The sequence below is a fragment of the Parus major genome, chromosome 1, assembly GCF_001522545.3.
Source record: "Parus major isolate Abel chromosome 1, Parus_major1.1, whole genome shotgun sequence".
Lineage (NCBI taxonomy): Eukaryota > Metazoa > Chordata > Aves > Passeriformes > Paridae > Parus > Parus major.
The window spans coordinates 4550422-4575138 of record NC_031768.1 but is presented as its reverse complement, the minus strand read 5'-3'; the positions used below and the strand labels follow the sequence as shown (position 1 = coordinate 4575138).

The window sequence follows — 24717 nt, the reverse complement described above, 5'->3', positions numbered from 1 at the left end:
GAAGTGTCCAAGGCCAGGCTGGATGGGAATCTGAGCAAGCTGGGATAGTGGAAGGTGTCTCTGCCCATGGCAGGTACTTGGTGCTAGATGGTCTTTAAGGTCCCTTCCAACCCTTCCATTCTGTGAGTCCACATTCATCAGACTGACTGCAAAGATATTTTATAGTTTCACCACTTACAACTAAATGGATTTTTATTTTTTTAGATCAGGATCTGGTAACTCTTATTTCCATTAGGAGAAGACAAGTCAAAGTGTCTTACTCCTTATAGAGTCACTTGAACCTAAAGCAGAATGCAAATGATTCTTCTGAAATTTATTGATATAGTTAAAAGACATATATAAAAGCTCTAATATCAATCTTTTGCAAAATGTGGAAGTCTGTTACCCAGTAATCTTATTACCTAATAGAAATTGGACTAGGAGGACAGAAAAGCCACTTTCCTCTGCTATTCTGTACCCAAAACTCAGCACCTGAGTGCTTTGGCTACTAGAAACATTCATGACTTAAGCTTCCACTTCCACCAGCTTCCACTAAGAGTTATTTACAATGCTGTCCATTAGTTTACAAATCACTAAGTTAGCTGTGACCAGGCACAGCAGATCATCACTGTGTAGGAGGAGTGACTGCAGCAAGCAGAACCACAGGCTGGTGGGACAAGTTATTGACACCTCTTCACCTCCCATCCTCCAGCACACCCACTGAGGTGGGGATTTGGGGCAGCAGAGAAGAGCAGCCCAGGAAAGAGCCCTGCAGGAGATGATGAAGAAACCTCTTCCTGCATGGAAGAGGTTTCTGCTCCAGTTTATCCAGCTGAGATCGTTGTTGTACCCAATGGACCGTGTAAACTGAGCTGCTGCTGCTGCACTGATGGTCTTGCAGCCAGGGAAAATTCAGGTCAAATTTATTTGCAATTGGAGAGCTCTCACTTAGGTGGGCAGCACTGTGTGGCTTGACTGCACCATCATTAGGGTCTAATTAAGCAGAATACACAGGTATCAGTTGATTCATCTGGAAAAACATGGGCTGCCAGCAACAAAAATAGTTTATCTTTTTTTTCTTTCTTTCTTTTCCACTGAATCCTTGTTGATTACAGAATGAATCAAATTTAAAAACTCCTGCTGAAGAACACCCTGAGTAGGTTTAGCCCCAGATCCTCAGGGGCTTTTCCTTACTTGGTGGCAAATCCAGTGCTTGTTCCCCAGCTTCTGTATACTTAAGGCGTTGCACAATTAGGTCTTCAACGCTGTTGCTGCTCAAAGTTTCAACCTCACCCTGAGTAAACAGCAAATTACAAACTGAAAAAGAGATCTCTCTGAGGGTTTGCTGATTCACTTCCTTGAATATCAATGGAAACATGCAGCTTGTCAATATTAATGGCACAAGTGATGCTGAGATGAGCACACAGTGATATGTCACAGTGAGAAAATCAGATCTTGGAACTTGAAGAGAGAGACAGATGTCTTTGTTTTCTTCCCTTCTATTTTATCAAAGGAAAAACTGCCAAAATTCGCTTCAACCTGGAGCTGTTGTCACAAAGAGTTCTTAAGACACCAGGGAAGAACCAGATTGCTAAGAAAAAAAGAGGTGGAGGGGAGAAAGGGGGTATAGAAACCTTTTATATATTACATTAATTTGAAAGAGTCAGTGTTGTGTAGAGCAAGGAAAGCCAAATGTTGAATGAAGACAAACTCCAGTTCTCCATGTGATATGATCCCACTAGGAAAAAAAATATAAACTAAATTAATCAGGACTGAGACAAGTAATCAGCTCCCTTCCAATGACAGTTGATACACAGAAAAGAAGAGCTGAGTAGTTCCAGCTCCAAAAGGGAGCCATTAACTGAGGCCCCAGCATGATGTAAGAGTGTTATGAAGCTGACAATATTCTTTATGCTACAACCTCTTTGCACAGCTTCAGATTTCCCATTACTGTGAGGTATTACTCAGGTGAGCAGAATGATGAGCACAAGAAGAAGAAGAAGAAGAAGAAGAAGAAGAATGAAGCCATTCTTGCTCTGTGGAGAGACTCAGAGATTTCATGTGTAGGTTTTAATTCAATGAATCTTGATATACCCTCTGTGCTGGGTTATGGCTCCATGGTGGGATTCGTATCCCTGATGGAAATACAGCTGCTGGAGTTGTACCAAGGAGTCCCAGGTGCCTTCCCTTGGGATTCCTGACACATCCAGTTCTTGGGAAGCCACCAGAGCATCACCCTCACCTCAGCCATCTCCCAGGAGCTGCCCAGAGCTGGGTAAGTGGGATGAAAGACAGGGAAATACAGCTAAATGTGACCACTCAAGACTTAGGAGCAGGAAGCTGGGATAGAGCTTTCCCTGTCCTTTGCCTGTGGTGTATATTACACATCACTGTGAATTGAAATGAATCACCTGCAAATGCCATGGGGATGTGTCCAGTGCATTTACTGAGGCTGTGCATTGTCCTGTGGGAGGCCTGCTCCAGGGAAGGATTACTAACTAACTCTGGCAATAATGGCAAATAAACCCATTTCCAGGAACAGAATTCAATCCACAGCAAACACCCTTGAGTTGGGAAGTGCTGTTAGGTGGTGTTTCTCAGCGTGACAGCTTTCTCACTTTGTTCTCCTCCTCTTAAAGAGACAAGCATGCAAATGATGCTGAGCTGCTAGATACTGCAATTCTACAGAAAAACGTGCTGAATCCTGTGGTATCCTGAGAAAGTGTTAAATTCTCAAGTTTCAGACCATGTGGCAGTGGTTAAGTCTCCTCAGAGCTGTGCTTTCAGACTCTCTGCAGGCACATGTAAGCACTGCTTATGCATCTCAATATTTCAAACTCTACATGTTTAACATCCCACTACTTTCTCAAAAAAAAATCTCAAAAAAATAAACTTCTGCAGAAAGGGATAATTTCTGAGATAAATTTATAAAGAGAGTGGTAAAGTTTCTCTCCTTTATTACACTAGTGACTGGTTTAAACCCAAAATTTATATGTTTTTTTGGTGGAAATAGTTATTGGTGTTTTCTAAGGTGATGTGCCATTTACTCTGACTGAGATCAAAACCATGAAGGAAGATAAAGGACACAATACAGTCTTCTTCCTCTTGTAGGTTTCATCATTTGAAAACAGGGAAGAGCAGTAGGAATTTCTTTCTTACTTGTATGGCCTTTACCCACAGCAAAAAGGAAAGAGGATGGCAGGTTCAAATATTCTCATATAAAAGATGGTCATCTGCAAGTATTTCACCATTTCAGGAAGAGATAAACAGCTAAAAAGTGCAACTGATCCTAATTCATGACTTACATGTGGCAAGCTGGGAATCACTAATCATAGAACACTTGGTAGCTGAAGTTGTCAGACTTGATCCTGAGGTTGTATCTCCCTGTCTTTCGCTGGTACTGGAAAATGAGAAAGGTCACAACTCCCAGCACAAAACCAAACACAGCAAGGGCTATGAGGATGATGTATCCAATTCCCATTCCAGCCTCCTTCCCTCTCTTCAAATCAGATGCTATAAAAAATATAAATAAATAAAACAAATCAAGAGGTAAAAGTAAAAAATGTTGACATTCCTAAATCTTTTACTGGGGAGAGAAACAAGCCCTGCATGTTAATTATCCAACATGCCAGTGCAGAATTGGGCTAAAGCAGTGTATCAGCCTTCTGGGGAGGGTGATTCTCATGGGAAGGGTGTGAGGACAGACCATGCTCTCTCTTTACATACCAGTGTAGAGTCCCTGCAGACATGAGTGTGATTTTCAGCTAAAGCAAGAATTAAAGAAATGGTGCTGGTGACTTTTTAAAATGCTGCCTTGCTTTCAGAAGTGCTTTAGAGGTGAAGCATTCCCCTAGGTTAATCCTGCCTCCATTCATTTATGATTATAAAAATTACTTGGTTTGTTTTTATCATATATGTAATATTCTTCAAACACAGGTTATTTGGGGAAGGTTCTCTGTGTGTGCTGGGTCTCTAAGCTCCCAGCTGAGCCAGCAGTGATGTGGCTGGCTGGTCAGTGGAGTGACACTGGCTTGGTCACCACGGGCTCAGTGCTGCACCTGAGCAGTCATTTGGAGCCAACTGAGCAGCCCAAGGCTGTGTGCAGTGTCTGCACAAGTCTGGCAGGCTGGGTACAGGACCTGCAGGACACCTGTGCTCTGCTGGAAGAGCACCCAGACCCAGAGGGGAAGGAGAGAACGAACACCAAATGCCCCAGGGTGGGCAAGAGTCAAGTCCCACATTGCCAACTTCCTCCCAAGGCACCACAGATCACAGAAAGAGTTCTCCTGGTCCCCTTTTAACCACTTCCATATATTTGTCCAAATCTGCAAGCAGAATTTATTATCTCACTTTATTATTATGCCTCTTTTCTTATTGGTCCAAGTGCTTGTGACTCCTTCCTCGATGCACCTACAGAAACATGCATTTGTTTGCTTACATTTTCAGGAGAGCACTTGTTTTGCCAGGCACTTGTGTGGTACCTGAGGTACACAGAAGATAAATACCACTGCACACATGCCTACAATTAGAGACAAGATATTTTGGCCAAAGGACACTGCTGGCAGCCCCAGAGGTCAATAAGAGCAGTGCTCAAGCTACAGGACACCCAGGGCATCGTTCCAAGACAGGCCAAAGCAGTGCTGTGCAATATATTCAGTCTCACTTTTGAATTTCAGCATAAAACAAAGGAATAAAGGAGAACATGCATGGTGGAAATGGCAGCCTGTAGCCAGACACAGAGCAGGCCCTCCTGAGCACATGGGACTTTGCCATATGACAAATGACCAAGCCTTGGCAGAGCAGGTAAAGTGTTTCATGTTTCACTGCAGCACTTACACCTGTTGTTACCTGGCATCATAATTCATGTTACCCCTTCAACACAGAGATGTAGATCACTTAACATGTGCTGTGATTATCCAAACTAGAAATAAGAGACAGCATCCAAAAGTGCCACCTTTGCCAGGAAATCAATTTAGCACAATCCAAAGAAAGCTCCCCTCACCAGAGGCCCTTTTGGAAAATGGCCATTTTCCAAATTAGAAATTAATCAGGATCTCCAGCAAAAATAGGAATGAAAGCTACTTGTAAGAGCTAAACAAAGAAAGCTGCATTAATTGCTTTATTTATCTATTTATTTTTAAGAATTAATTCAGAAATGAGTACTGAGGGCCTATTTGAACAGACCATGTAATGGAAGAAAAATACATTCTTATAAGTCAGAGTCAGTTCCTAGGTCCAAAAGAACATTATGAACTGTCTATTCATGGTAACCACAAGTTAAGATTCTGGTATTGGTGAGCCAAAACAGTCTCAATGAGTTTTACTTTAAGAAGTTATAAATGTAAAGCTGGAGGGGGCCAAATGACTGAAAACATGAGAGACCACGGGTGCCCTTGAAAGCATCACTCAGGGTAAATGCAGAAAAAGCAGGTGCATAATAAATTAGACCTTGCTTGTCCCTAGTGCTGGTGTTTGCCCTCAATTAACCTGTGCTGCACCAAATTAACCAAGGGTGCTGTGCATCAGCTGCTCTCTGCCACTTCCCCTCACCATGGAAATGAAGTCAATACCAGGGAGCCAAAGGAAACACAACAATAAAATCTCTTACATCCTCTGATTTGGGACTTCAGAGCCCCAAATAATTGCAGACTAACAGCAGTGTAAACACTTCATGACCAGATGCAATCAGAAAGATCGACTCTGCTTTCACACGTTACAATTGAAATAATTTTTTGATTTTGTGGTTGTTGCACTTGTTACCCTGTGCAAACAGCCTCACAAAAGCACTTTGTCTTTCTTTCTACATTCCTTTGACAACCTGACAGTCCCAGCTCTGAGCAGGGCACGTGCTTCTCCACGCTGCCACGTGGCTCCAGCAGGAATACCTGCTCCCAGGGAATATAGAGGAGCACAAAACCCTGTGGGTCACAGGCCTTCAGTTCCTTTGGCAGCAGAGAATAATCCATCTTGGCATGAGAGTGTGCTCTCAACTCACCAGCTGATTTACACAGGGGTCCCCAGGATGTTCTGTGCAGGGCGAGGGTTTCTCCAGCCTTCAGGAGTCCAGCCCTTGCATGGCATCTCTGCAACGATCAATTCAAACTCCAACAAGTCATGTGGCTTTACTAATTAAAAATACAAAGCCTTCTGATAAGCTTGTGAAAGCCCAGTGCTACTTTCACCATTGAGCTTTTGTTTCTTAGTGTTATGCTCCGTTAAACTGAAATCAGCACCAAAAGGAAGTCCAAAAGAAATGGCATCAGGGAAAAATCAGTATAAAATCTGTAATTAGTCACACTGGAACACACTGATGTGAACACACAGGCAAACTTTTCATTAACTTTCTGTTTATTTTAGAGAAGCCTTATGGGAGAATAAATTTATCACTAATGCCAGGGTTTTACAAGCACTTTTGTTTGGATGTTTCTGCTGCCCATGGCAGGCACTGCAACCAGCACCAGCAAAAGCAGCAGCAGCTTTCAGACCCTGCTGAGGTGTGTGTCATTCTGAAGCTACCCACAACCTCAGTGACACATGAACCACTGGTCTGGGAGCTGAAATCCCTGTCCTGGGGGATGCTGGGGATCAGCTTTAGCTCTGTGTGAGCAGCACTTGCAGAGAGGCATTCTCTGTGCACTTCTTTTCTTTCTTTTTTTGTTTGCTGCCTTTTTGTTTTAAGCTGCAGCCTAAAGGTCCCTGATGGCAACCAAAACCAACTGGCATTATTCAAAGGGTACTGTAGCTCTCCTGGAAGAGCACAAAAAACCCCAGAGAAATGGCAGCATCATACCATGACCAGCAAAACCAGCAGGGTGTTTTACCAGCTTGTTTTCACCAGAATGTCTCAGCACTGTTACCAGTTTGGCTGCACTGGATAACATCTACAATCCTGCACTGCCAACAACATTGTCTTCAGCCCCCAGAAAAATAGCCATGTGGTTATTTATGACTTTGGTCTGCTTTCAAACAACTTCCCCTGGCCAGTAGATCCATTAGAGAGCAGATTTATGTAGTTGGTCCCTTATGGAAATGAATTTTTGGTTCCACATGGCCATGGAGCAGCCACATTCCACTAAACATCTGCATGGTGGTGGCACATCCCTCCTCTTCCCATTCAAAGTAATTTTTCTTACTCATTTCTTACTACTTTTCTCCTCAGCCAGTCCATTTTTTTTATATTTTATTTCAACTCTAAACTTTAGAGCACCTTACTCTCTTCCACAGAGAAAACAGGGAATAAATAGACTGAGTAAGAAGAAATAATCCAAGATGTAAACATCGAGTGTGTGGGTGAAGAGCTGAGCTAAACCTGCCCTGAAGCAAGTCACTGTTCCCCAGAGTAACAGATCAGAGGGTCAGATCCCAGACCCAGGGCATTTTCCCAGCCATCTTACATTATTTACAAATATCCTCTGTTCTTGCTCATCTTCCTTGATCTTTGCACCTTCTGCAGCTCCTCCTCCCTTCTTTGTAAAAGCCATTGCTCACCCTGTGCAGGACTTGTCTTCCCCACATCACAATTTATCCTCAGGTGAAGATACTGAATTCACTGACTTCTCACAGGGTAAATTTTGCATAGGAGAAAGAACAATGCATCCTATATATATTTGTATTTGTACTCAGCTGTGAAAACTGGAGCCATCTTACCATTGTCACTCATGTTTCCTGTCCCTACTTTTTTTGCTTTTATTTTTGTTTTTTCAGTCTGGAGGAAGCCTTATACTTTGAGAAAGGAAACAAGCATCTTCTGGTAGCCTTTTTAAATCCTTTAGGAAGAGATCATTTGCTTTAAAATGGGTTTAACCTGTGTTATTTAGAGCTAGAGGAAAGTGTTAAACAATGGGGGAACACCAAACCGCTAATGAAAACATCCTTGATAGAAAAAGAGCCAGGAAGGTTGGCAGAGGAAGAGGAGAATTTCCAAGTGTCTGCTAGTAAGAAAAAAACCCACATCAGTTAAATGTTTTTTCTTATTCCTATGGCAGCAACACATTTTTAGATAAAGCTGTGTATCACTTACTTGCAAGTAAAAAGAAACAATGCAATGCTTTGTAGCACAGACAATTAAAAACTGCAGCTCTTATCAGAATATGGATTGGTTTATTGCTTCAAAAAGCCATAATAAACTCTATTAAAGTTACAGCCCTAGAAACTTAATGACACTTAGCTTCCTTTCCTGGCATCTAAACTCTCAGCTGAAGAAGCAAATCTGTAGGGAATAAGAAAAAAAAAAAAAAAGACAGAAAAATGCATAAATTTACTCAGACATTCTTCTGACTCCTCTGGGAGTTCCTATTTTGTGACACATCCATCTGAGCTGATTACTTTTCTAACCAGCCCAATTTCATTGCTTTTTAGTCATCCTTAAAATGAGTGGAAGGTCGAGTTCTCAGGTTCCCCAACTCTGTGCAAGCTCCATGTGTTTTTCTAGGAGGATGAGCAACAGGAAGAAAAGCTGACCCTTCCATATGGTTGTAGTGTTTCCCTACTCCTCTCTGCTCTCACCAGAGAACAAAAGAAACCTCAAGAGTTATTTTAAACTTTGTTTGCAAACACTACTCCTTCCATTCCATCACAGGAGTCCATATGGCAATGAGAAAAATATATCTGGGGGGGGAAAAATAACAGAGCAAAACACTTACAGTCCTGCAGGTGCTTCCTGGTGACTCCATACAAATACGAATTCTGCAGTGTAAGTAAACCACAGAGTTGTTGACAAAGGAAAAAATTTTCATCTTAAACTGAGCTTTGCTCGAATTCCCATTTTCCAGCAGAGTGGTGTAAGTGTTTGGGATGGGACAGCTGAAAAGGGAGACAAGAACCACACAGAGCAGCTAAAGCTAGAGAAGGCAGGTTTTGGTTCTAGCACAGAACTTGGGTTTTAAGGCTTTCCTTCCTTTAGGAAATTACAGCCAGACCCTTCATGAAGCAGCTCTGGCAGTTCAGTGGGGATAAGGGCCTGTTTGCTGCTTTATTCTCACAGTGACCTTGTGGAAAAAGAGATGGGGAAGTGGTTGGAGAGTTGGAGAAGAAGGGAAAGAATAACAGAAAGAAGGATTTACACTTGGCTTCACCAAACACAAGTTGAAAAAAAACATCAAATTTAAAGGACTAGATTTTGTTACTGAGGAAAATGATTATCCTGTATTTTAAGGTGTCAGGTGAGCCTAAGAAATATGACATTGGGGTGAGGTCAGGGATCCAGACAGGAACAGACCTCTTTCACCAGAGACTACTTTAATATCATATGTGAGGAATTAAATAACCTACTTTTTCTCTGACAAGAGGCACATAAGCTCTTGATAAAGCTGAAACCACAGAGAAACCTCTGAAGCATAGAGAAGGAGATAAAGCACCCACTTCTCAAATGCCCTTTCACTACTGACTACCAAAATCACCTTAAGTGATTTCTTCGGGTTAAAAACACAATTCCCTCACAAAACTGTAAGGAAGACACCAAACTCAAAAAACTTCCACATGGCCCTTTGAAATCTCTTTTCATATCTACCTTTCTTGTTCAAAGAAGGTGTAATCAGGCCAAATAGAAAGGGGGTGTGCTTTGGTGAGAACAGATGTAAAAGGCATTGAAAATACAACACATTATTAGTACCACTGTAAGACCTAAGGTATGGCTCATGGTATTTACAAATGGCATTGCTGTACCTGTTGCTGATAAAAACAAATGACAGGGGATCCACTGAATTATTGGTTGGAGTGGCCCAGCAGTCAGTGAGAACCACCTTGAGCTTGCTGTCTGCCCTCTGCATCCCCACTTCAATCAGCACATCCTCACTGGCAGAGACACTGAAATTTCTGGGGATTGGGGAGTTTCCAATAAACAACTGCATTTCTGTTCTGAAGTGCCCAGATCCGTGCAAATCCTCAAAGATGGTGTAAAGTCTGAAAAAAAATCAATTATCATTCTTTAAAGCCCACAAAATTGACTGTAAGGTTCTGCAAGTCTTAAATCAGTGCCTGTTTTCCTACATGTTTAAACAGTGAAGGGTTATCTGCAGTCCAGGATGGCAGGACTCTGTTCAAAAGGAAAGGTGAAAATGCCTTGAGTTTTCAGCTGGGGAGGCAGAGAGCATGGAAACACAAGTGGGAAAATCCAAAGGGTGGTCTCAGCAATTCAAACAGGGCAGAGAGAAACTGCTCTGAGTGGAGCAGAAGGAGAGCAAGACTCTGAAAGCTCAAAATAAGGACAGTAAAAGCTTAGTGCAGAAGAGAAGAACCAAAAAAAAAAAAAAAACTGAGACAGGGAAAATCTGAACAAAAAGTGAAAGGCATGAGAAAATTATAGAGCTCAAAGAAAAGTGCCCTGACAAAGACTTTGCTGGGGAATAGGAAGGAAAATACAATCTCTGGACAGGGCTAGGAAACAGAAACTGGATTTGGTGCCAATAGTTTAAGCATGATGATAGGCAAGAGAGGAGGTGCTCCTGTATGAAGGGAGGACACTCCCCATGAGAGAAAGGCTTCTACTGTCACATCTTCTGTCAGCACAGCCTTGATTCTCTGTGGAGTGTGGCTCTGATTCCATCTTACTTGAAGGTGGGGCCTTACACAACACAACAAAAAAAAGTATTTGCATTATGTATCTTCTGGTTTTTCAAGTTGACCAAAGAAGGATTTGTGGGAGATTAAAAAATGCCATTCTCAGAAGGCACACAGCAATCTGCAGGCCCATGTCAAGTGGGAAGATACACTATAGATATGTTCCAAAAGCAGGAAAATGCTGTTATTGCTACAAGAGATTGCCCAGAAAGGCAATGAGGAATTCTGACTCCTGAAGCAGCAGTTCCCAAAGGTTTATTTTCAGCTGTGCTTTAGCCAGGTAAAGGCCAAGTTTGTTGGATCTACTGGTATATTAGTCAGAGTAGGGGAGAAGCACAGCAGGGATCTCCTTGGTGCCTTGGAATGGCTACCTAGAACAGAGGCCAGACAGAGTTAGGGAATAAAGTGAGTATTTATTAAAGGCCTTTAACAGATACACCTTGGGCAGTGCAGAAGCCTGGCAGAGGCTACACCCCAAGATGGATGATGGTCATGAGTTTTTCAGACAGAAAAATAGTTTGGTCTACTTGTATATCAGAGGTTAATTGTCCAATTACAGCTCCAGGTAATGAAGTCACATTCCCCTGGTTTGCTTCTCCCCCCACTTTTGTTTATACTTTTCAGGCCTGAGGTTGTGATGATGACCTTGGTTCTCAATCCTTGGAAGGATCACACTGTGAAGAGAGCTTACTAACACTCTCAGTGGAGTTCAGAGTCATACACTAATGCAGTACAGGATCTGAAAAATATAAAAGCTAAAACTTAAGGCATGGTTCTGAGCACAGGATTCCCAGGATGGCAGACTGCTCCCAGTGCTGTCACTGGATACAGATACAGCCCCTGGGGGTTTTCCCAACACAGCAGCACTCAGCCACACAGCAGAACTTCAAAAGAGAGAGAGTTGCTCCTCACCCTTCTGCAGTGTACCCAGAGGAAGTCAAGACATCATTTTGAAACACACAGTGGATGGGACTGGCAATGTTCAAGTGGTGGATGATTCCCTGAGCAGAAACATCATTCCGAAGGGTGGTTTTCACCACGGTAGTAGTCATGTTCTGCAGCACAGAAAGGAGAGGGCACATCAGCATTTCCAGGGTTGTACCAGAGCTTTACAACTTCAGGTGCTTGGGTGTTCCCCATTCTCCTGACAGCAAAAATCAAACAGATTAAACCTCCAGTATCTTTGTTGCTGTACAAACAACAACAAAGAAAACACACCAGTCTTCCTCCTTTTCCTTTTGTCATATCATAGAATCATAGAATCACAGAATCATAGAATCAATCATAGAATCATAGACTCACAGAATCATAGAACCAATCATAGAATCATAGAATCATAGAATCATAGAATCACAGAATCATAGAATCAATCATAGAATCATAGACTCACAGAATCATAGAACCAATCATAGAATCATAGAATCATAGAATCATAGAATCATAGAATCATAGAATCATAGAATCACAGAACAGCTTTGGCTGGAAGGCATCTTAAAAATCATCCAGTTCCAAACCCCCTGCCATAGGCAAGGACACCTTCCACTAGACCAGGCTGCCTAGAGCCCCATCCAGCTTGGCCTTGATCACTGGCAGGGATGGGGCAATGATCATTCCTTAGCAATGGTCATTGCTCCAGAAGGGAGTTTCTATACTTTGGCACAGTCTGAACATAGCCATTGGTTTGGGATCCAAAGAGAGCTATCACTCTTTGTCCCCACTGCTGGTAGCTACAGAAGTATTTGGCAGCATGAGATGATGAAATTGCTTTTAAGAAAAGACAGCTGCAAAGGGGACCCAGCAGAGGCATGGGAAGTGACTATCACTTGAGTTTTGCTGCCTGACCTCAAAGATTCCCCTTCTCTTTGGTGCTTCTCTTCACACACTGACAGGTAACTTTCCATCACAGGAAGGGGATTTCTTTCTGCAAAAAAAATAATAGACTGTACACCTAGCTAAGGATCTGCCACTGCCTCTCCCCTCCTGAAAGAGAAATAAAGTGCTCCAGAGCTTGTTGGCATTCCTTTGATCAGAGGACTTACAGTCTCAACTTGGGTGCCGCAGTCGCTCCAGCGTGCCTGCAGCACAACGTGGGTGCCATTGCTGGTGCTCACGTTGCAGCCAGGCTCCCCCAGGAACAGGGAACTCTCTGGGATGGACTCCTGCTGCAAGAATCTCTTCTGGATGGCAAGGATGATCCTCTCAATTTCACAAAACACACTCACTGCTTCTTTAATGGAAACCTCTTGGGTGGGTTTGACAAGGGGGGCTGGAGATGCTGGAGGAGAAAAATCAGGAGTTGCCATGGGATTGGTGGTGAGAGGAGTCAGCACCGTGCTGGAGAACCTGGTGTCCACCAGAGCTTTGTGCTCAGCAGGAGAGAAGTCCAGTGAAGCAGGGGAGGAAACATGAGCTGAAGTTTGTGAAGATGTCACAGGTAAAATTGTGCTGTGCACATGTTTCTTATCCATCACTGTTGGTTTCTTATCCATCACTGTTGGTTTCTGGCTGAAGGGAAGAGCTGAAGAATGCCAAAAATAAAGGTACTGTTGTAATTTACATGTTCAGATTGGTTCATCAAGCAAAAGCAAACTCTTAGGAGGAAGCTCACAGTTACTGGCAAGAAATCAGCTTCTTTTGTTCTTTTAACCTGCTCTACTTCCTGCCAGAGCTGGGTTTTTTTTAGAAAGGAGCCCGTGAGACATAAAAAGTGCCCGTCAGTAAAGCTGAAGTGCTTTTATTTCCCAGCAGCTGCAATAATTAGTGTGTTACACATGTACATACAGCTTTTGGAGGATCAGTGCTTGCACAATATCCCCCACTGGAAGTTGCTCAGCAAGTGCTTATATGTTTTTGCCTGGAGCTTCAGAACTTTTGCCAAGTTCTGTCTGGGGGCATAAACAGGAGTTTGTTAAAAAAACCAGACCTCATTTGTGACCAGTTTCTACCCAAAAAATGGGACTTTGAGTGCTTTGGAAAACTCATTTTGGAGGATGTGCAGGACAAACCTCATGTGGCAGCCCCATACTGCATGTTTGTCCTGAGACAGGTGAACAAATGTGTCAGTGGCAATCTCTAATGGTTCCAGGAATTAAAAAGGGAAGAACAGGTTCAGATCAATGTGTGTGTCAAACACCCAACATCCTGCACAGGTCTGGGGTTACACCCTGAGTATTCACCCACCACTGACTGAGACAGAATCAAGACAATAAATTACATTTGCAGGGAAGAACAAACAATGTGTCTCATCGCACAAAACTTCTCTTAAATAATTTTAGTGGCTTAAATATAAAAATACCCCCTATTTCCCAAGCAATATATAAAATCTGTACACATATATAAATCCTTAGGGAACTGCCCAGTTTCCAGAAATGCCCCAAGTGCAAAAGTCACTGATTTACACAATAGAGGAAGGAATATAAAAGTTGGAGCTCTTCCAGAGCTGGATTTCCCAAAAGCTTATTATCACATTAATATCTTAGTTAAAACTGAGCAAAGGTTGGTACCAATTGACAAACCATTGTGACTTCAGTAAAAAATGTTCCTTATCATTGTGGTTACAAAAGCAAACATGAATTACTGAAGAAGCCTAAGAGAATTTAGGAAATGAAAGACCCATCACACAGCAGCTAACAAATGACCTGAAGAAAGAGAGAAGCCAGATGAAAATGTAATTTTTAATGCCAGCATTTCCTCCCTGCTGCCATACAAAGGTCAAGCCACCCATCAAGTACTTTCTCTTACTTTCTCTATTACCTCTTCCATCCCCTCTGCTGTTGCTAATGAAAATCACTAAGAATCTTGACAATCCTGTCTAATTTTTGTGGCAAATATGAGAAAGAAAATGGTTAAAAGAACCTTACAGCATTAAATATTAATATAATACACTCCCACTCCTAAAGTGATAACTGCTCAAGGGGATGCTTTAACCCCAGGGGCCTCCTCAGTTTTTCTCTCTCCCATTTCACAATTCTGAGGAGATGCTGAGTAAATGACCAGCATGAGTGAAGCAGAAGTGTGACTGGTCCAGGTTGCAGTCTATTTGCTTAATTTTCACCTGCCCAAAATTTTCATTTTTGAGAGAAGAAAACCTACTTTTACTTCTCTTTCTCTTTCCAAAATCTAAGAACCTGAACAAACCAGACCATAGGTGGGACTCAGAAAGCAGCACCAGCCACCTGCTCTATGGGGACCTGTCCCTGAAACAAATCCTTTGTTTTAGCCCAGGTTTGAGGGGGGCAGGCACTACCACAAGATAGTTCTGATCCTGCTAATGACCAGGATATGTAACTTTCCAGATTTACAGCATTGAGTCTAACAGGCAAAAAAAAAAAAAAAATTATAGAGCAGAGTATAAACATGCTTCTGAAGTAATTTTGCATGGGATTCTAATTGACAGCTCATAACAGCATTCTTTGGACAAATGGATTGTGCCAGGGATACAGTATTTGGTATTTTTTCAGAGGTGGTTTGTGAAACAGAATTCAGCTGCTCTTGGTCAGGAGATTAATGTTTTTTGTTACTTACTTTGATTGCATATAAAAGAAAGGAAGTTGTAGAATCAGCCATCATGCCAGGCTTGGCAAAGTGTGGGTTTTCACCTGGGCACCAGACCCACAGGTCTGATGAGGTGAGGAAAACAACTTTTCCCTGTGAAGAAGAACTCACATCTTCATTTATTTATTGCGATTTCTATTTAATGGAAAAATTATCAGTGCAAAGCAGAGTGTAATGTGATTTTAAATGATTTTAAACAGTGGTAGTTATGGTTGTGCTCAGGGACACACTTCTACTGGTAGCTTATAAATCCCTCAATCCATGACCTCTAAAATCTCCTTACCTTTTTCTCTGTAAAACTGATTCTAGATATTGTCAAAAAGACCAGTTGGTTTTGTCCTTTTGGATCAGTGGTACCTCACCTGCTATGTCATCTGTGGGTGTTCTCAGAAAAACTTACTGGATGGATAAGCAGGAGCAATATAAGGAGAGAAAAAGGCTTTTCATCCAAGTGCTTTACAGATATTTTCACCTCAGAAGACACAGATTAATAATAACTTCTATCATCTGTCTGGTTCTGAAGAATTACTGGGGCACAGGCTGCTCCTCACCATGTATGGAGAGGTTGTTCCTGTCCATGGTAAAGTAGGAGCTGTGTTCCAAGGCCTCACAAAAAGTGGTGATGACATGGTGGACATCCACTTCTTCTGCAAGCAGCAAATTGAAATTTAGCACTGTGCTCCCATTAGTAACACCCGTTACCAGCACTTTAATCAGACCAGCATCCATCTGCTGGAGCACCTCAAGGGGCAGAGATTTATGCACCTGGAATAAAAACAAAATGTGTGTGAGGATAGGCAGATGGAGCAATTACATTTCAGGCTGTGTACACTGCTCAGAGATGAGTGTTGTGCTTCCTGCTCTGGAGGGCAGCAGCAGAAAATTGACCTTTTGCTTTGTAACATTTTCATTCCAGAGCAGCTGAAGGATGTGGTGCATATTTAACCATGAATATTAAACAAGCCAAGCGATTAAGATATCTCATCTGTCATTTGGCACAAGACCTTACCTCTGGCAACAGAAAGGGAGGGAGGAGGCTGCAGGGAAGCTCCTGTGTTCTGCATCACAAAATGCCTCTGGGGAGAGAAGCAATCCAATAGAAGGAATTGCTGGTGGAAGTGAAGGTGCTCCTGACATTCCACACTGCCTCAGAGGGCTCTCTCAGCCCAAGAACATTACAACTTGGAGCAGGCAACCTTCAAGCTTTGCTTTACAGCTGATTTCTCACCAGAGCCAAGCAAAACCCACCTCTTTCTAAATTCCCAGCCCAAGGTAATAAGGGGCCAGGTGGGAGCTACACTGTGGCCACCTCCAATTGCTTCTTCCTCTCCCTGATTTGTGCAGGAAATATCTGGAGCATCAGGGCTGGATTTCAGCCATGAGTTGAAGGCACAGTTTATTGCAGTGTGTAATGCTCGGGGATGCCAGCAGTGATTCCCACCAGGAAGAGCCCAGGGAAGAGGCAAGCGCTGGGAGCCCCAGGAGAAGCAGCCTTGTTTGCCTCACACCCACTCACAGAGCTGGTGCATTTAGTGCTGCATTCTCACAGCTTCTGCACTGCCTTGTGCCCTGCCTGCTGCACATTGCCCAGCCCTGGCTTTCCCTCTGTCTGTTATCCTGCAGCCAGCCCCAGGATTTGCAGGTGCCCTGCAGCCTTCTCCTGAGTCACCAGAGCTGATGTGCTTCTCCTGCTGGGTGCCAGGGCAACGTGGCACAGAGCAAACCCCCTGTGTGCCCCTGGAAACAGCTCCTGTGGGCCTGCAGGTCCCACACAGCAAACCCTGGAGTGCCCCACAGAGCACTCAGGCAGAGCTGGGAGGATGGAGACAGCTGGCTCCTCTCTAAAAACCTGGGCAGAATATAAATTGTCCTTGTCAGATCCCAAATCTCCCATTTCACCAAGACAGGGCCTCTTTGGCTCCTTCTGCTCTCTCTTTCTGCTGTTTCACAAGCAGGTACTGAAAAGCTGGAGGTCAGACCTAAGTTTTAAGCTTTCATAATTTTGTCTAAACTTCTCAACATTAAACACAGACACGTGTGACATCCTCTTAGCCCACCCTGATCTCATCCTCTTTCCCTATCTGATAATTTTATTGTTTTAGTTCTTCTTTTTCACAGAATCCCAGAATCACTGAGGTTGGAAGAGATCTCCAAGAACATCAAGTCCAACCTGTGACCAATCCCCACCTTGTCCCCAGCCCAGAGCCCTGAGTGCCACGTCCAGCCCTTCCTTGGGCACCTCCAGGGATGGGCACTGCAAAGCTCCCTGGGCAGCCCCTGCCAAGGCCTGAGCTCCCTTTCCATGGGCAAATTCCTGCTGCTGCCCACCCTGAGCCTCTCCTGGCATAGCTTGAGGAATTTCCTATTGTCCTGTCCCTTGTTCCCTGTGAGCAGAGCCTGACCCCCACCTACAGTGGCTACAGTGGGGCTACAGTGTTTGTTTGTTTGTTCCTGTTTTGTTTCTGTCCTTATTCCAATTTTCCTCCCACAGCAGGACCCAGAGCTTGAATAGTGTCAGGGCACATTCACAGTATTTGTGTTTAGCCACTAGGTGACACTACAAAACCCTTTATCCGAGAGATTCTAGGATTTCCCAACAGGTGCCACACCCTGGGTTATCAAAATAACGCTTGATGAAACAAGGCTAGGAAAAAAAAAAAGGGAGGGGGCGAGGGGAACGGAATTTTTTTGAAGGAAATATTCAATATATAATACTCTTGAATATGGGGAGTTCTTACAAGAGAAATTATTTTCAGGTCTGTCATTGTATCTGCAATTTCTGTAGCACACAAAGGAAACCTAAGCAGGGAATGCACTGACAGTCTGGAAACTGGGAATAAGTAAGGAAAAGGTACAGCAATTTGAACAGAATATTGTTTGAAGACTCACTCAGAGAGAAAAAAACAAAATCCTTCCCCACTGTCTGTGGTTTGGCTGCACCTTCAGGGAGAAGGTACCATAGCACAGATGTGCCCAGCCACCAGCACCAGCAGCTTCCAGGATGTGAAGGTGGATAAACTCAACCAAAAGGGTGAAATGACACTGGAATAGTGGAAATTCCTTAATCCCTCTTCCTACACTCGTTCCACATCCATATAACTCCAACTACAATCATTTAGGTGCAATCAGCTACACAAAACAGGCTGTGTGCCTTCCAAATGAGGGGGTCACCTTCATAAAGCATTAGCATTTAATACTTTCACACCTTTTGTCACTCAGCTAAGTTTAAGACACCCAAATTCAAAACAAGCTTTCTGCTTGGGAATTTACTGCACCTCAGTGAATGTATTTTCAACTCAAACCTTTTGCTTTCCCAACTGATTTTCTTGAGGACAAGTCATGATACCTTTCTTGGGGTGTTGTAAAGCACAAGCTGAACAAACCCCAAGATTTAAATACTTTTTTAACTTTAGCTATGTTGTTTTTAAGTTGCATTACAAGAAAGGTGGTGGAAGTGGCCTGGACAATGACAGTGCAGGTTGTCACATCAGGTTTTTCCCTCCTTTTCATTATTTAAAGGATATTTCCATTTGCTGTGCTGCCAATTTAACCACATGGCACTTAAGTGCTGAGCCTAAAGAACATTATACACATTAGGTTTTATAAATCCTCTAAATTGTAGATTGTGACTCCAAAGAGGTTTAAAAAAAAAATCTCTGGCAAACTGTATTTAACTGGAACCTGAGAGTGCTTTTAAAGCTCATAAAACTTCCCTCATTTACTTTAAAAGATCCATTTCTGGTCCTCATAACCTGAAAAGAAAATATACAGATCTTTCTGGTCCCCTAAATTTTCTTTGGCATCTAGAAATACAATATTTGTAATATTATTTAGAGCAGCTATGCAATTACACCCATTTACAGTGGCTCAGAGGTGGAAGGAATCAGCACTAACTCATCTTTCCACCTGATCCACAAGACCAGAGTGATGGGAAAAGGAATTAGCTCCTTATAATGACAAGTGATCATTTTCTGCCCAGAAATTTGAGAGCCGGGTAAAACTGACACAAAACTTCATTTTGTTCCTTTATGCAACCATTTTACAATTTTTCTTAAATATATTTGTACCCATGATTTTCTGGACTAAGCTGACTGAATGAAGAAACTACTTTAATTTCAGTCCATTTCCATACTGTGCTGTTGTGAAATAGCCTCGGGCAGAGCGTGGTGCTGAATGAGAGGAAGGTCAGTGGGGAATTGTTCCCTTTTCACTTTGCTAATCACATCACTCTCGTTTTGTCACAGCTTTTCTGATGTGACAGCTTGGGGCCAAAACAGCTCCAGGAAAGCTGTGCTCTGCTAGTAAACCCAGGAAGGTGCAAACCCTTGTGAGCAGTGGGAAACTGATTTGATGTCCAAGAAGGATGAATGGATCACCCTCTCCCCTCCCTGCAGCTGTGTGAGCCCAGGCTGGCCTGGCCTGTGCCAGGTGACAGCTGGGTTCCAGTGGCACCTCTGTCCCCTGGAAGTCTTGGGAAGCCTCTGCAGGATTTGAAAATCCATCAAATTGCCAGTGATGGATTTATCACCACATTTATCAAGGCCTCTGGAGACACAGTGGAGGGGAGATCAGGCAGGCAAGAAAACAGCCCAGTGTAACCACTGGTGTTCCAGGCATGGGTGTGTTTGAGGGAGCTTCAGAAGGAATAAACTTCTGACACATTCACTGCAATATTTGATACTGTCAAAGGCAATACCTGAGAATCCTGAGAAGGTTAAAGGCACAGCAGATATCATGTTGTGCTTTGATATCCTGCACTCTAATTAGAAGTGAGGGCAGAGGTGACTTTTCAAGAAACCACTCCCTTTCCAGACATGGGGCTACAAAATTCAGGGTGATTACAAGAACTGTCAGCCTTGAGCTACTGCTACAAAGGACAATAACAATCATACAGCTAATTAGGATAGGGCTGTTCAGGGCAAGGGTGTCAGAACACTGCATTAGTTCCATTAACTTTCCACCACACACCCCTGGGGGAGATCAATAATTCAGTATAACCAGGTATGAGAAGGAGAGGACATGGAGGTACCAGAGAACCCCAAAATCCTGATCTCCCTCTAAAACACAGCTGCACACTTACCCTGCAGCCTCAGGCAGTCAGGGGGAGCCAAACCTTACAAATGTGTCAAGAGACACACATGAGTTATACAGGCTTTGGGGGATAAAGACCATACACAGGGCTTTATTGAGACAGGTAACAAGCCACATCCTTCTTCAACACTTACTTCATCAACAAAGAGCTGTGCAAAGGTTTGATATTCCTCACTGCTTGTATTGCTAAAGCCTGGAGAGTATTCCATGTTTCTTATCCAAACTGTGCCACTAAGTTTCTGGAAGGCTGCAAGGTAAGAAAAAAGACAATTTCTATTTGTTTTATGGACTGCACTCCATGGACAGATGTGTCAGTGTCCAGCATTCCTGGCCACGTGCATCAACTCATAGCAGCAGAGGGACAGCCCTCTGAAATGTAGCCCAAACCCCAAAAGTCTAAAAATAAGTCATCCAGCATCTTAGTCTGCCCTGTCTGAGCCCCAGATGATTCTCAAGAAAGGCACTGACGGCCTGTAGGTCCCATATCTGCCGGCTCTGCCTTGGATGCTCAGGGATGTGGAACTGTTGCTCTGTTCAGGCACTGGAATTGCTCTCCCAGACTCAGCTGGTTGTCCCACCAGTCCCTCCAGAGGAAAACCAAATCCTCCCTGCAGCCTCAGAGGAAGGCTGGGCAGATGCCTGAGCTTAGACATCTACACTTTGGACAGCTGGGGTGGGATGAGGTGAACCCCAACAGAGTGCACACATCCCCCCTAGTTCACATCTGCTGAATGACATGAAGGCAGACTCAAACATTTTAGTTTCTTTCCTGATTTCTCTGTTTTTCCCAGCATCTCTGGGTTTGGCATTGTTACTACAGACACTGAAGTGATCAGAGATCAGACAAAGGGCTTCTCAAGGCATTGTTTGTGCCCCTGGCATCCGTTTAGCAATGACTGGAATCATCCAATGTTGTGACCATTGCCAGCAAAGTGCCTTCACTCTGCCCCCAGCTCCCAACAAATCATCACTCCCGGCACAGCAAAACCTAATGTTTCAATGGTTTATATAAATACAGGATAGACTTCACCAAGAACTTCAAGAATTTTATCATCTGGGAAAGGATTCAATTTAAAATTCTAAATCAAGTTACCAGTCTTAATTTTCTGGTGTAGCAACCTGCTCCCCTCCCTGCACACACCAGACTGCACCTCCACAGGATATCAGGCACCAGGTTCCAGCTCTGAGACTCTCAGACTCCTATATTCAATTTTAATCTGCCATTTTAGCTGCTTTCTTTGAAACAGAAGGAATTATAAAGCTCTGCATAAACTCTGTGGACCACTTACATCCAGGTTCTACTCACATTGGGAAAATAATCACTTGAACTAGGACAGGTACTGGAGGAAAAGAAACAGTAATCAGGTCAAGCTTTACAGGGGAGGGGAGAAATGCCTGCTTGAAGCAGGCCACTGGAGGAGGGTTCCTTTATCCCAGCATAATTCTGATCCCAAAGGAATCCTCACCACCGACAGTCAGATCAAAGGATTTGGGCTTGCATGGCTTTTTTGCCATGGAATGTGAGCACAGCTATTTAGGGGATAAAACACATTCAGTTGTCTCAGAGAGGGGAAAATGTTCTGAACAATTCTCAAATAATAATAATAAAATACCCCCTGGTATTTAAAAGAGTATAAAGGTTTGGCTGAGGTTGAGCCTCCAGGTCAGAGATGAAGCCACAAGGAGGAGCTGCATATGAAATTTCACCAAACATGGGCTTTTGCCCTCTGAATTTATTGCCCTGGGCTAATGAGATGCCAATCTGGTGGTTCTTGCTTTTATTCCTTAGGCATAAGCCCTTCACAAGCTTCTTTCCCTGCAAAAGCACTTGGCTGAATATTTGATTTATCAGGAATATAAACCAAGTTTTTATAAACTGAACTTTTTTTTGCTTAAAATTCTTCAGGTTTTTTTTTTTCCAGCTGGGAACAGCCTTTATGGGACTTTTTGTCAGTTACAATTAGCTATTTTTATACTTTAAAAATAATCTTTGTTTTCATTTAAAAAAAAAAACAACAAACCCAACATATTTTTCAAGAGGAGAGAAGACAGCAGCTGAACAGGGCATTGGCACAGCTGCCCAAGGCAGGGCAGGATGGCAGGAGGGGACACGTGGTGAGCAGCCCTGGGGGGAAAGAGAGGCTGGAGAAGCAGCAGAACTGGCCTTACATGGCTGAAAAAGGCATTTTCCAGGGAGAAAGGAGTGAGGAAGGAAGTGGGGTTGGATGAGTGGAGACCACCAGGAATGCAAGATCACAGGGGAGGGGGAGATAAAAGAGCAGAGGGAAGTGTGGCTTGGGATCAGACAGATGTGGAGGGCACGAGAGACAGAATAAAAACAAGTAGAATCAAAACTGAAACAGCCAAATAGTGACACACTACAAAAAAATAAAAAATACCATTTAGTATTGGGCAGAGACAGCAGCATTCCTATCCCAAACAAAACTGTCATTTTAAGACCTGACTCTCTAAAACATGATTCAGCTCCAATCAACAGAAAAATCCCCTAATTAGCTGCAACACATCTGCCCAAACCCAAACAGATGAAACCTTTGCCAGCCTTGTTGCTCTCAATTACAGCTCTTGAGGCAGTGTCTCTCAGGTTTCCAGGCAGCTCCTGCCTCACAGGGGATTTGTGGAGGACTCTGACTAAACATCCTCTGCTGAGAGGAAGGGGAAGGCAGGTCCTTTTCCTCCCCAGCTCCCTAAATTAACTCCATAGCCAGCTGCTGCTGCCGTGTCCTGGTGCCAGAGGCTGCAGGAAAAACAGGGATATGTGGCAAAAGGACAAGCAGCAAATATTGCCATGAGCCACACTCAGTGCACTCTTTTATGTGCTTCCTCCTCTTGGAGCTGAAGAAATGTAACATCAATAAAAGCAACTGCTGAATTGCCAGGAAGAGGAATCGCTTTCACAAGCTGATTTAGCAAAAGAGAAAGTGCCAATTCCTGCAGAAAATATTATTGATATAGAAAAAAAAAATGCAGGCACCAAGAAAATAATTTTGACGTTGAAAAACCAGCTCTAGATGCTTTTTTGTGAACCCTGAGCGAGGCTTTGCTTCTCCCCTGGTGAATTCCCACACGTGCAGATCCCGTGGGATGTGTACTCACTGTGGAACGGGCTGGGGGCTGGAGAGGAGCCTGGAAAAGCTGGTGACCCCAAGGCTGCAGTGGGTCCCTCTGACCAAGAGCTGTTCTCCGTGCCCTGCTCTCCATCTGCTCGGAGGGTGGCGATGGCAGCGCTGCCTGTGGCCAGCAGGACGGTGCCAGGGCCACCTCGGGGCACGGCAGGAGCCGTGTGAGTGCTGCTGGCACCTGAGGATGTTCTGTTTGGGAGCCCCCAAACTGCAGCGAGCTGCTCTGGCCCTGCCGTGCCCCTGGGGCTGTGTGGGACAGCAGCTTTGGCCATGGAGCTTTGCCACCATGGACTTGTGGCTCCTGTGCCCACGGGCAGGGCCCTGCTGGCCGTGGGGCTGCTTCCCCTACTGAAACCCATCTGTGGGGCCAGGCCTTTTTGCCAAGGGGTTGGAGGAGCACTGGAGGGACCTTGGGACGCTTGTTTGTCACCCAGGGCCAGCGTGGCAGGGAGGAGAGTGGTGGAGCTTGACACGGAGCCTGCAGCCACCATTGTCTTGGTTGTGATAGCGGGAGCAGGGCCTGCAGGGCTTCCTTCTTCAAAGGCAAAGTCCCTGCTGTTTCTTGTTTCAGAAGCCATGGTTTCAGTGAGAGGATCCACAGTCTCACCTGCAACACAGTAAACACATCCTGAAATGGGGCCTGAAACTGGATGAGGGGGCACCGGGGCCTGGTCTGAAAATGGCACCGGGGCCTGGCCTGAAAATGGCACCGAGGCCTGGCCTGAAAATGGCACCAAGACCACTCAACCGCCCATGGCAGCATTATAGAAACAGGTCCTGGATATTCACAAACACTTTGTAGACCACATGATTTTTCTGGGGTTGAATCTGGTTTGTGCCAGAAGCAGATTTGATTCTTGGGTCTCCTGTTCTGGTTGGCAAAGCTATGGATCAACTCAATGGGAGGAAACTAGCCACAGACATAGCAAAAGAGGGAAAAGTACTCCTTGCAGTTATCAAGGAGGAAATCTCAGAGAGATTTCATCTGAATCTATTTATTTATTTATTAATAATATAAATATATGTGTGTATATATATATATAAATATATGTATATATATGTATATTGAGAGACAGGTCATATATACCCCTCCAGTCACAGACTGGAGGTGCAATTATATGAACAGGTGCTATAAAAGCACATGTAAAACCCCAGGACTTATTCCAATGTTTCATGGCAAAAAAAAAAACTGGACTTGCCAGCCTTTTTCTCACCCTCACAGTTTCTTCCAGGTCGGGATGGATTGGTATCCATGGTTGTCTTGCACTTGCACGTGTAGGAGCCCATCAAATTGATACACTCTGCAAACACAGAGCAGTCATTCTCAGCTTGGGAAGCACATTCATCCCAGTCTGTGGGACCAAAACAAGAACAAGGGTTAGAGAGCCTCCCTGCT

At 43.8% G+C, this 24717-nt stretch overlaps 1 protein-coding gene across 1 annotated transcript in view; it reads right to left on the bottom strand.

Annotated features, from left to right (window-relative positions):
• Positions 1-2997: 2997 nt before the first annotated feature.
• UMODL1 (uromodulin like 1) overlaps positions 2998-24717 on the bottom strand; it is a 41541-nt gene continuing 19821 nt past the window's right edge. Inside the window, exons 10-19 of the mRNA XM_033513969.1 lie at positions 24536-24673; positions 23731-23928; positions 20316-20428; positions 15642-15855; positions 12576-13054; positions 11449-11591; positions 9643-9879; positions 8622-8781; positions 5975-6062; positions 2998-3492 (exon numbers count right to left, since the gene is read on the bottom strand). Of these exons, the coding sequence (XP_033369860.1) occupies positions 3305-3492; positions 5975-6062; positions 8622-8781; positions 9643-9879; positions 11449-11591; positions 12576-13054; positions 15642-15855; positions 20316-20428; positions 23731-23928; positions 24536-24673 (1958 nt within the window). The 3' untranslated portion in view covers positions 2998-3304. The remainder of the gene's footprint in view (positions 3493-5974; positions 6063-8621; positions 8782-9642; positions 9880-11448; positions 11592-12575; positions 13055-15641; positions 15856-20315; positions 20429-23730; positions 23929-24535; positions 24674-24717) is intronic.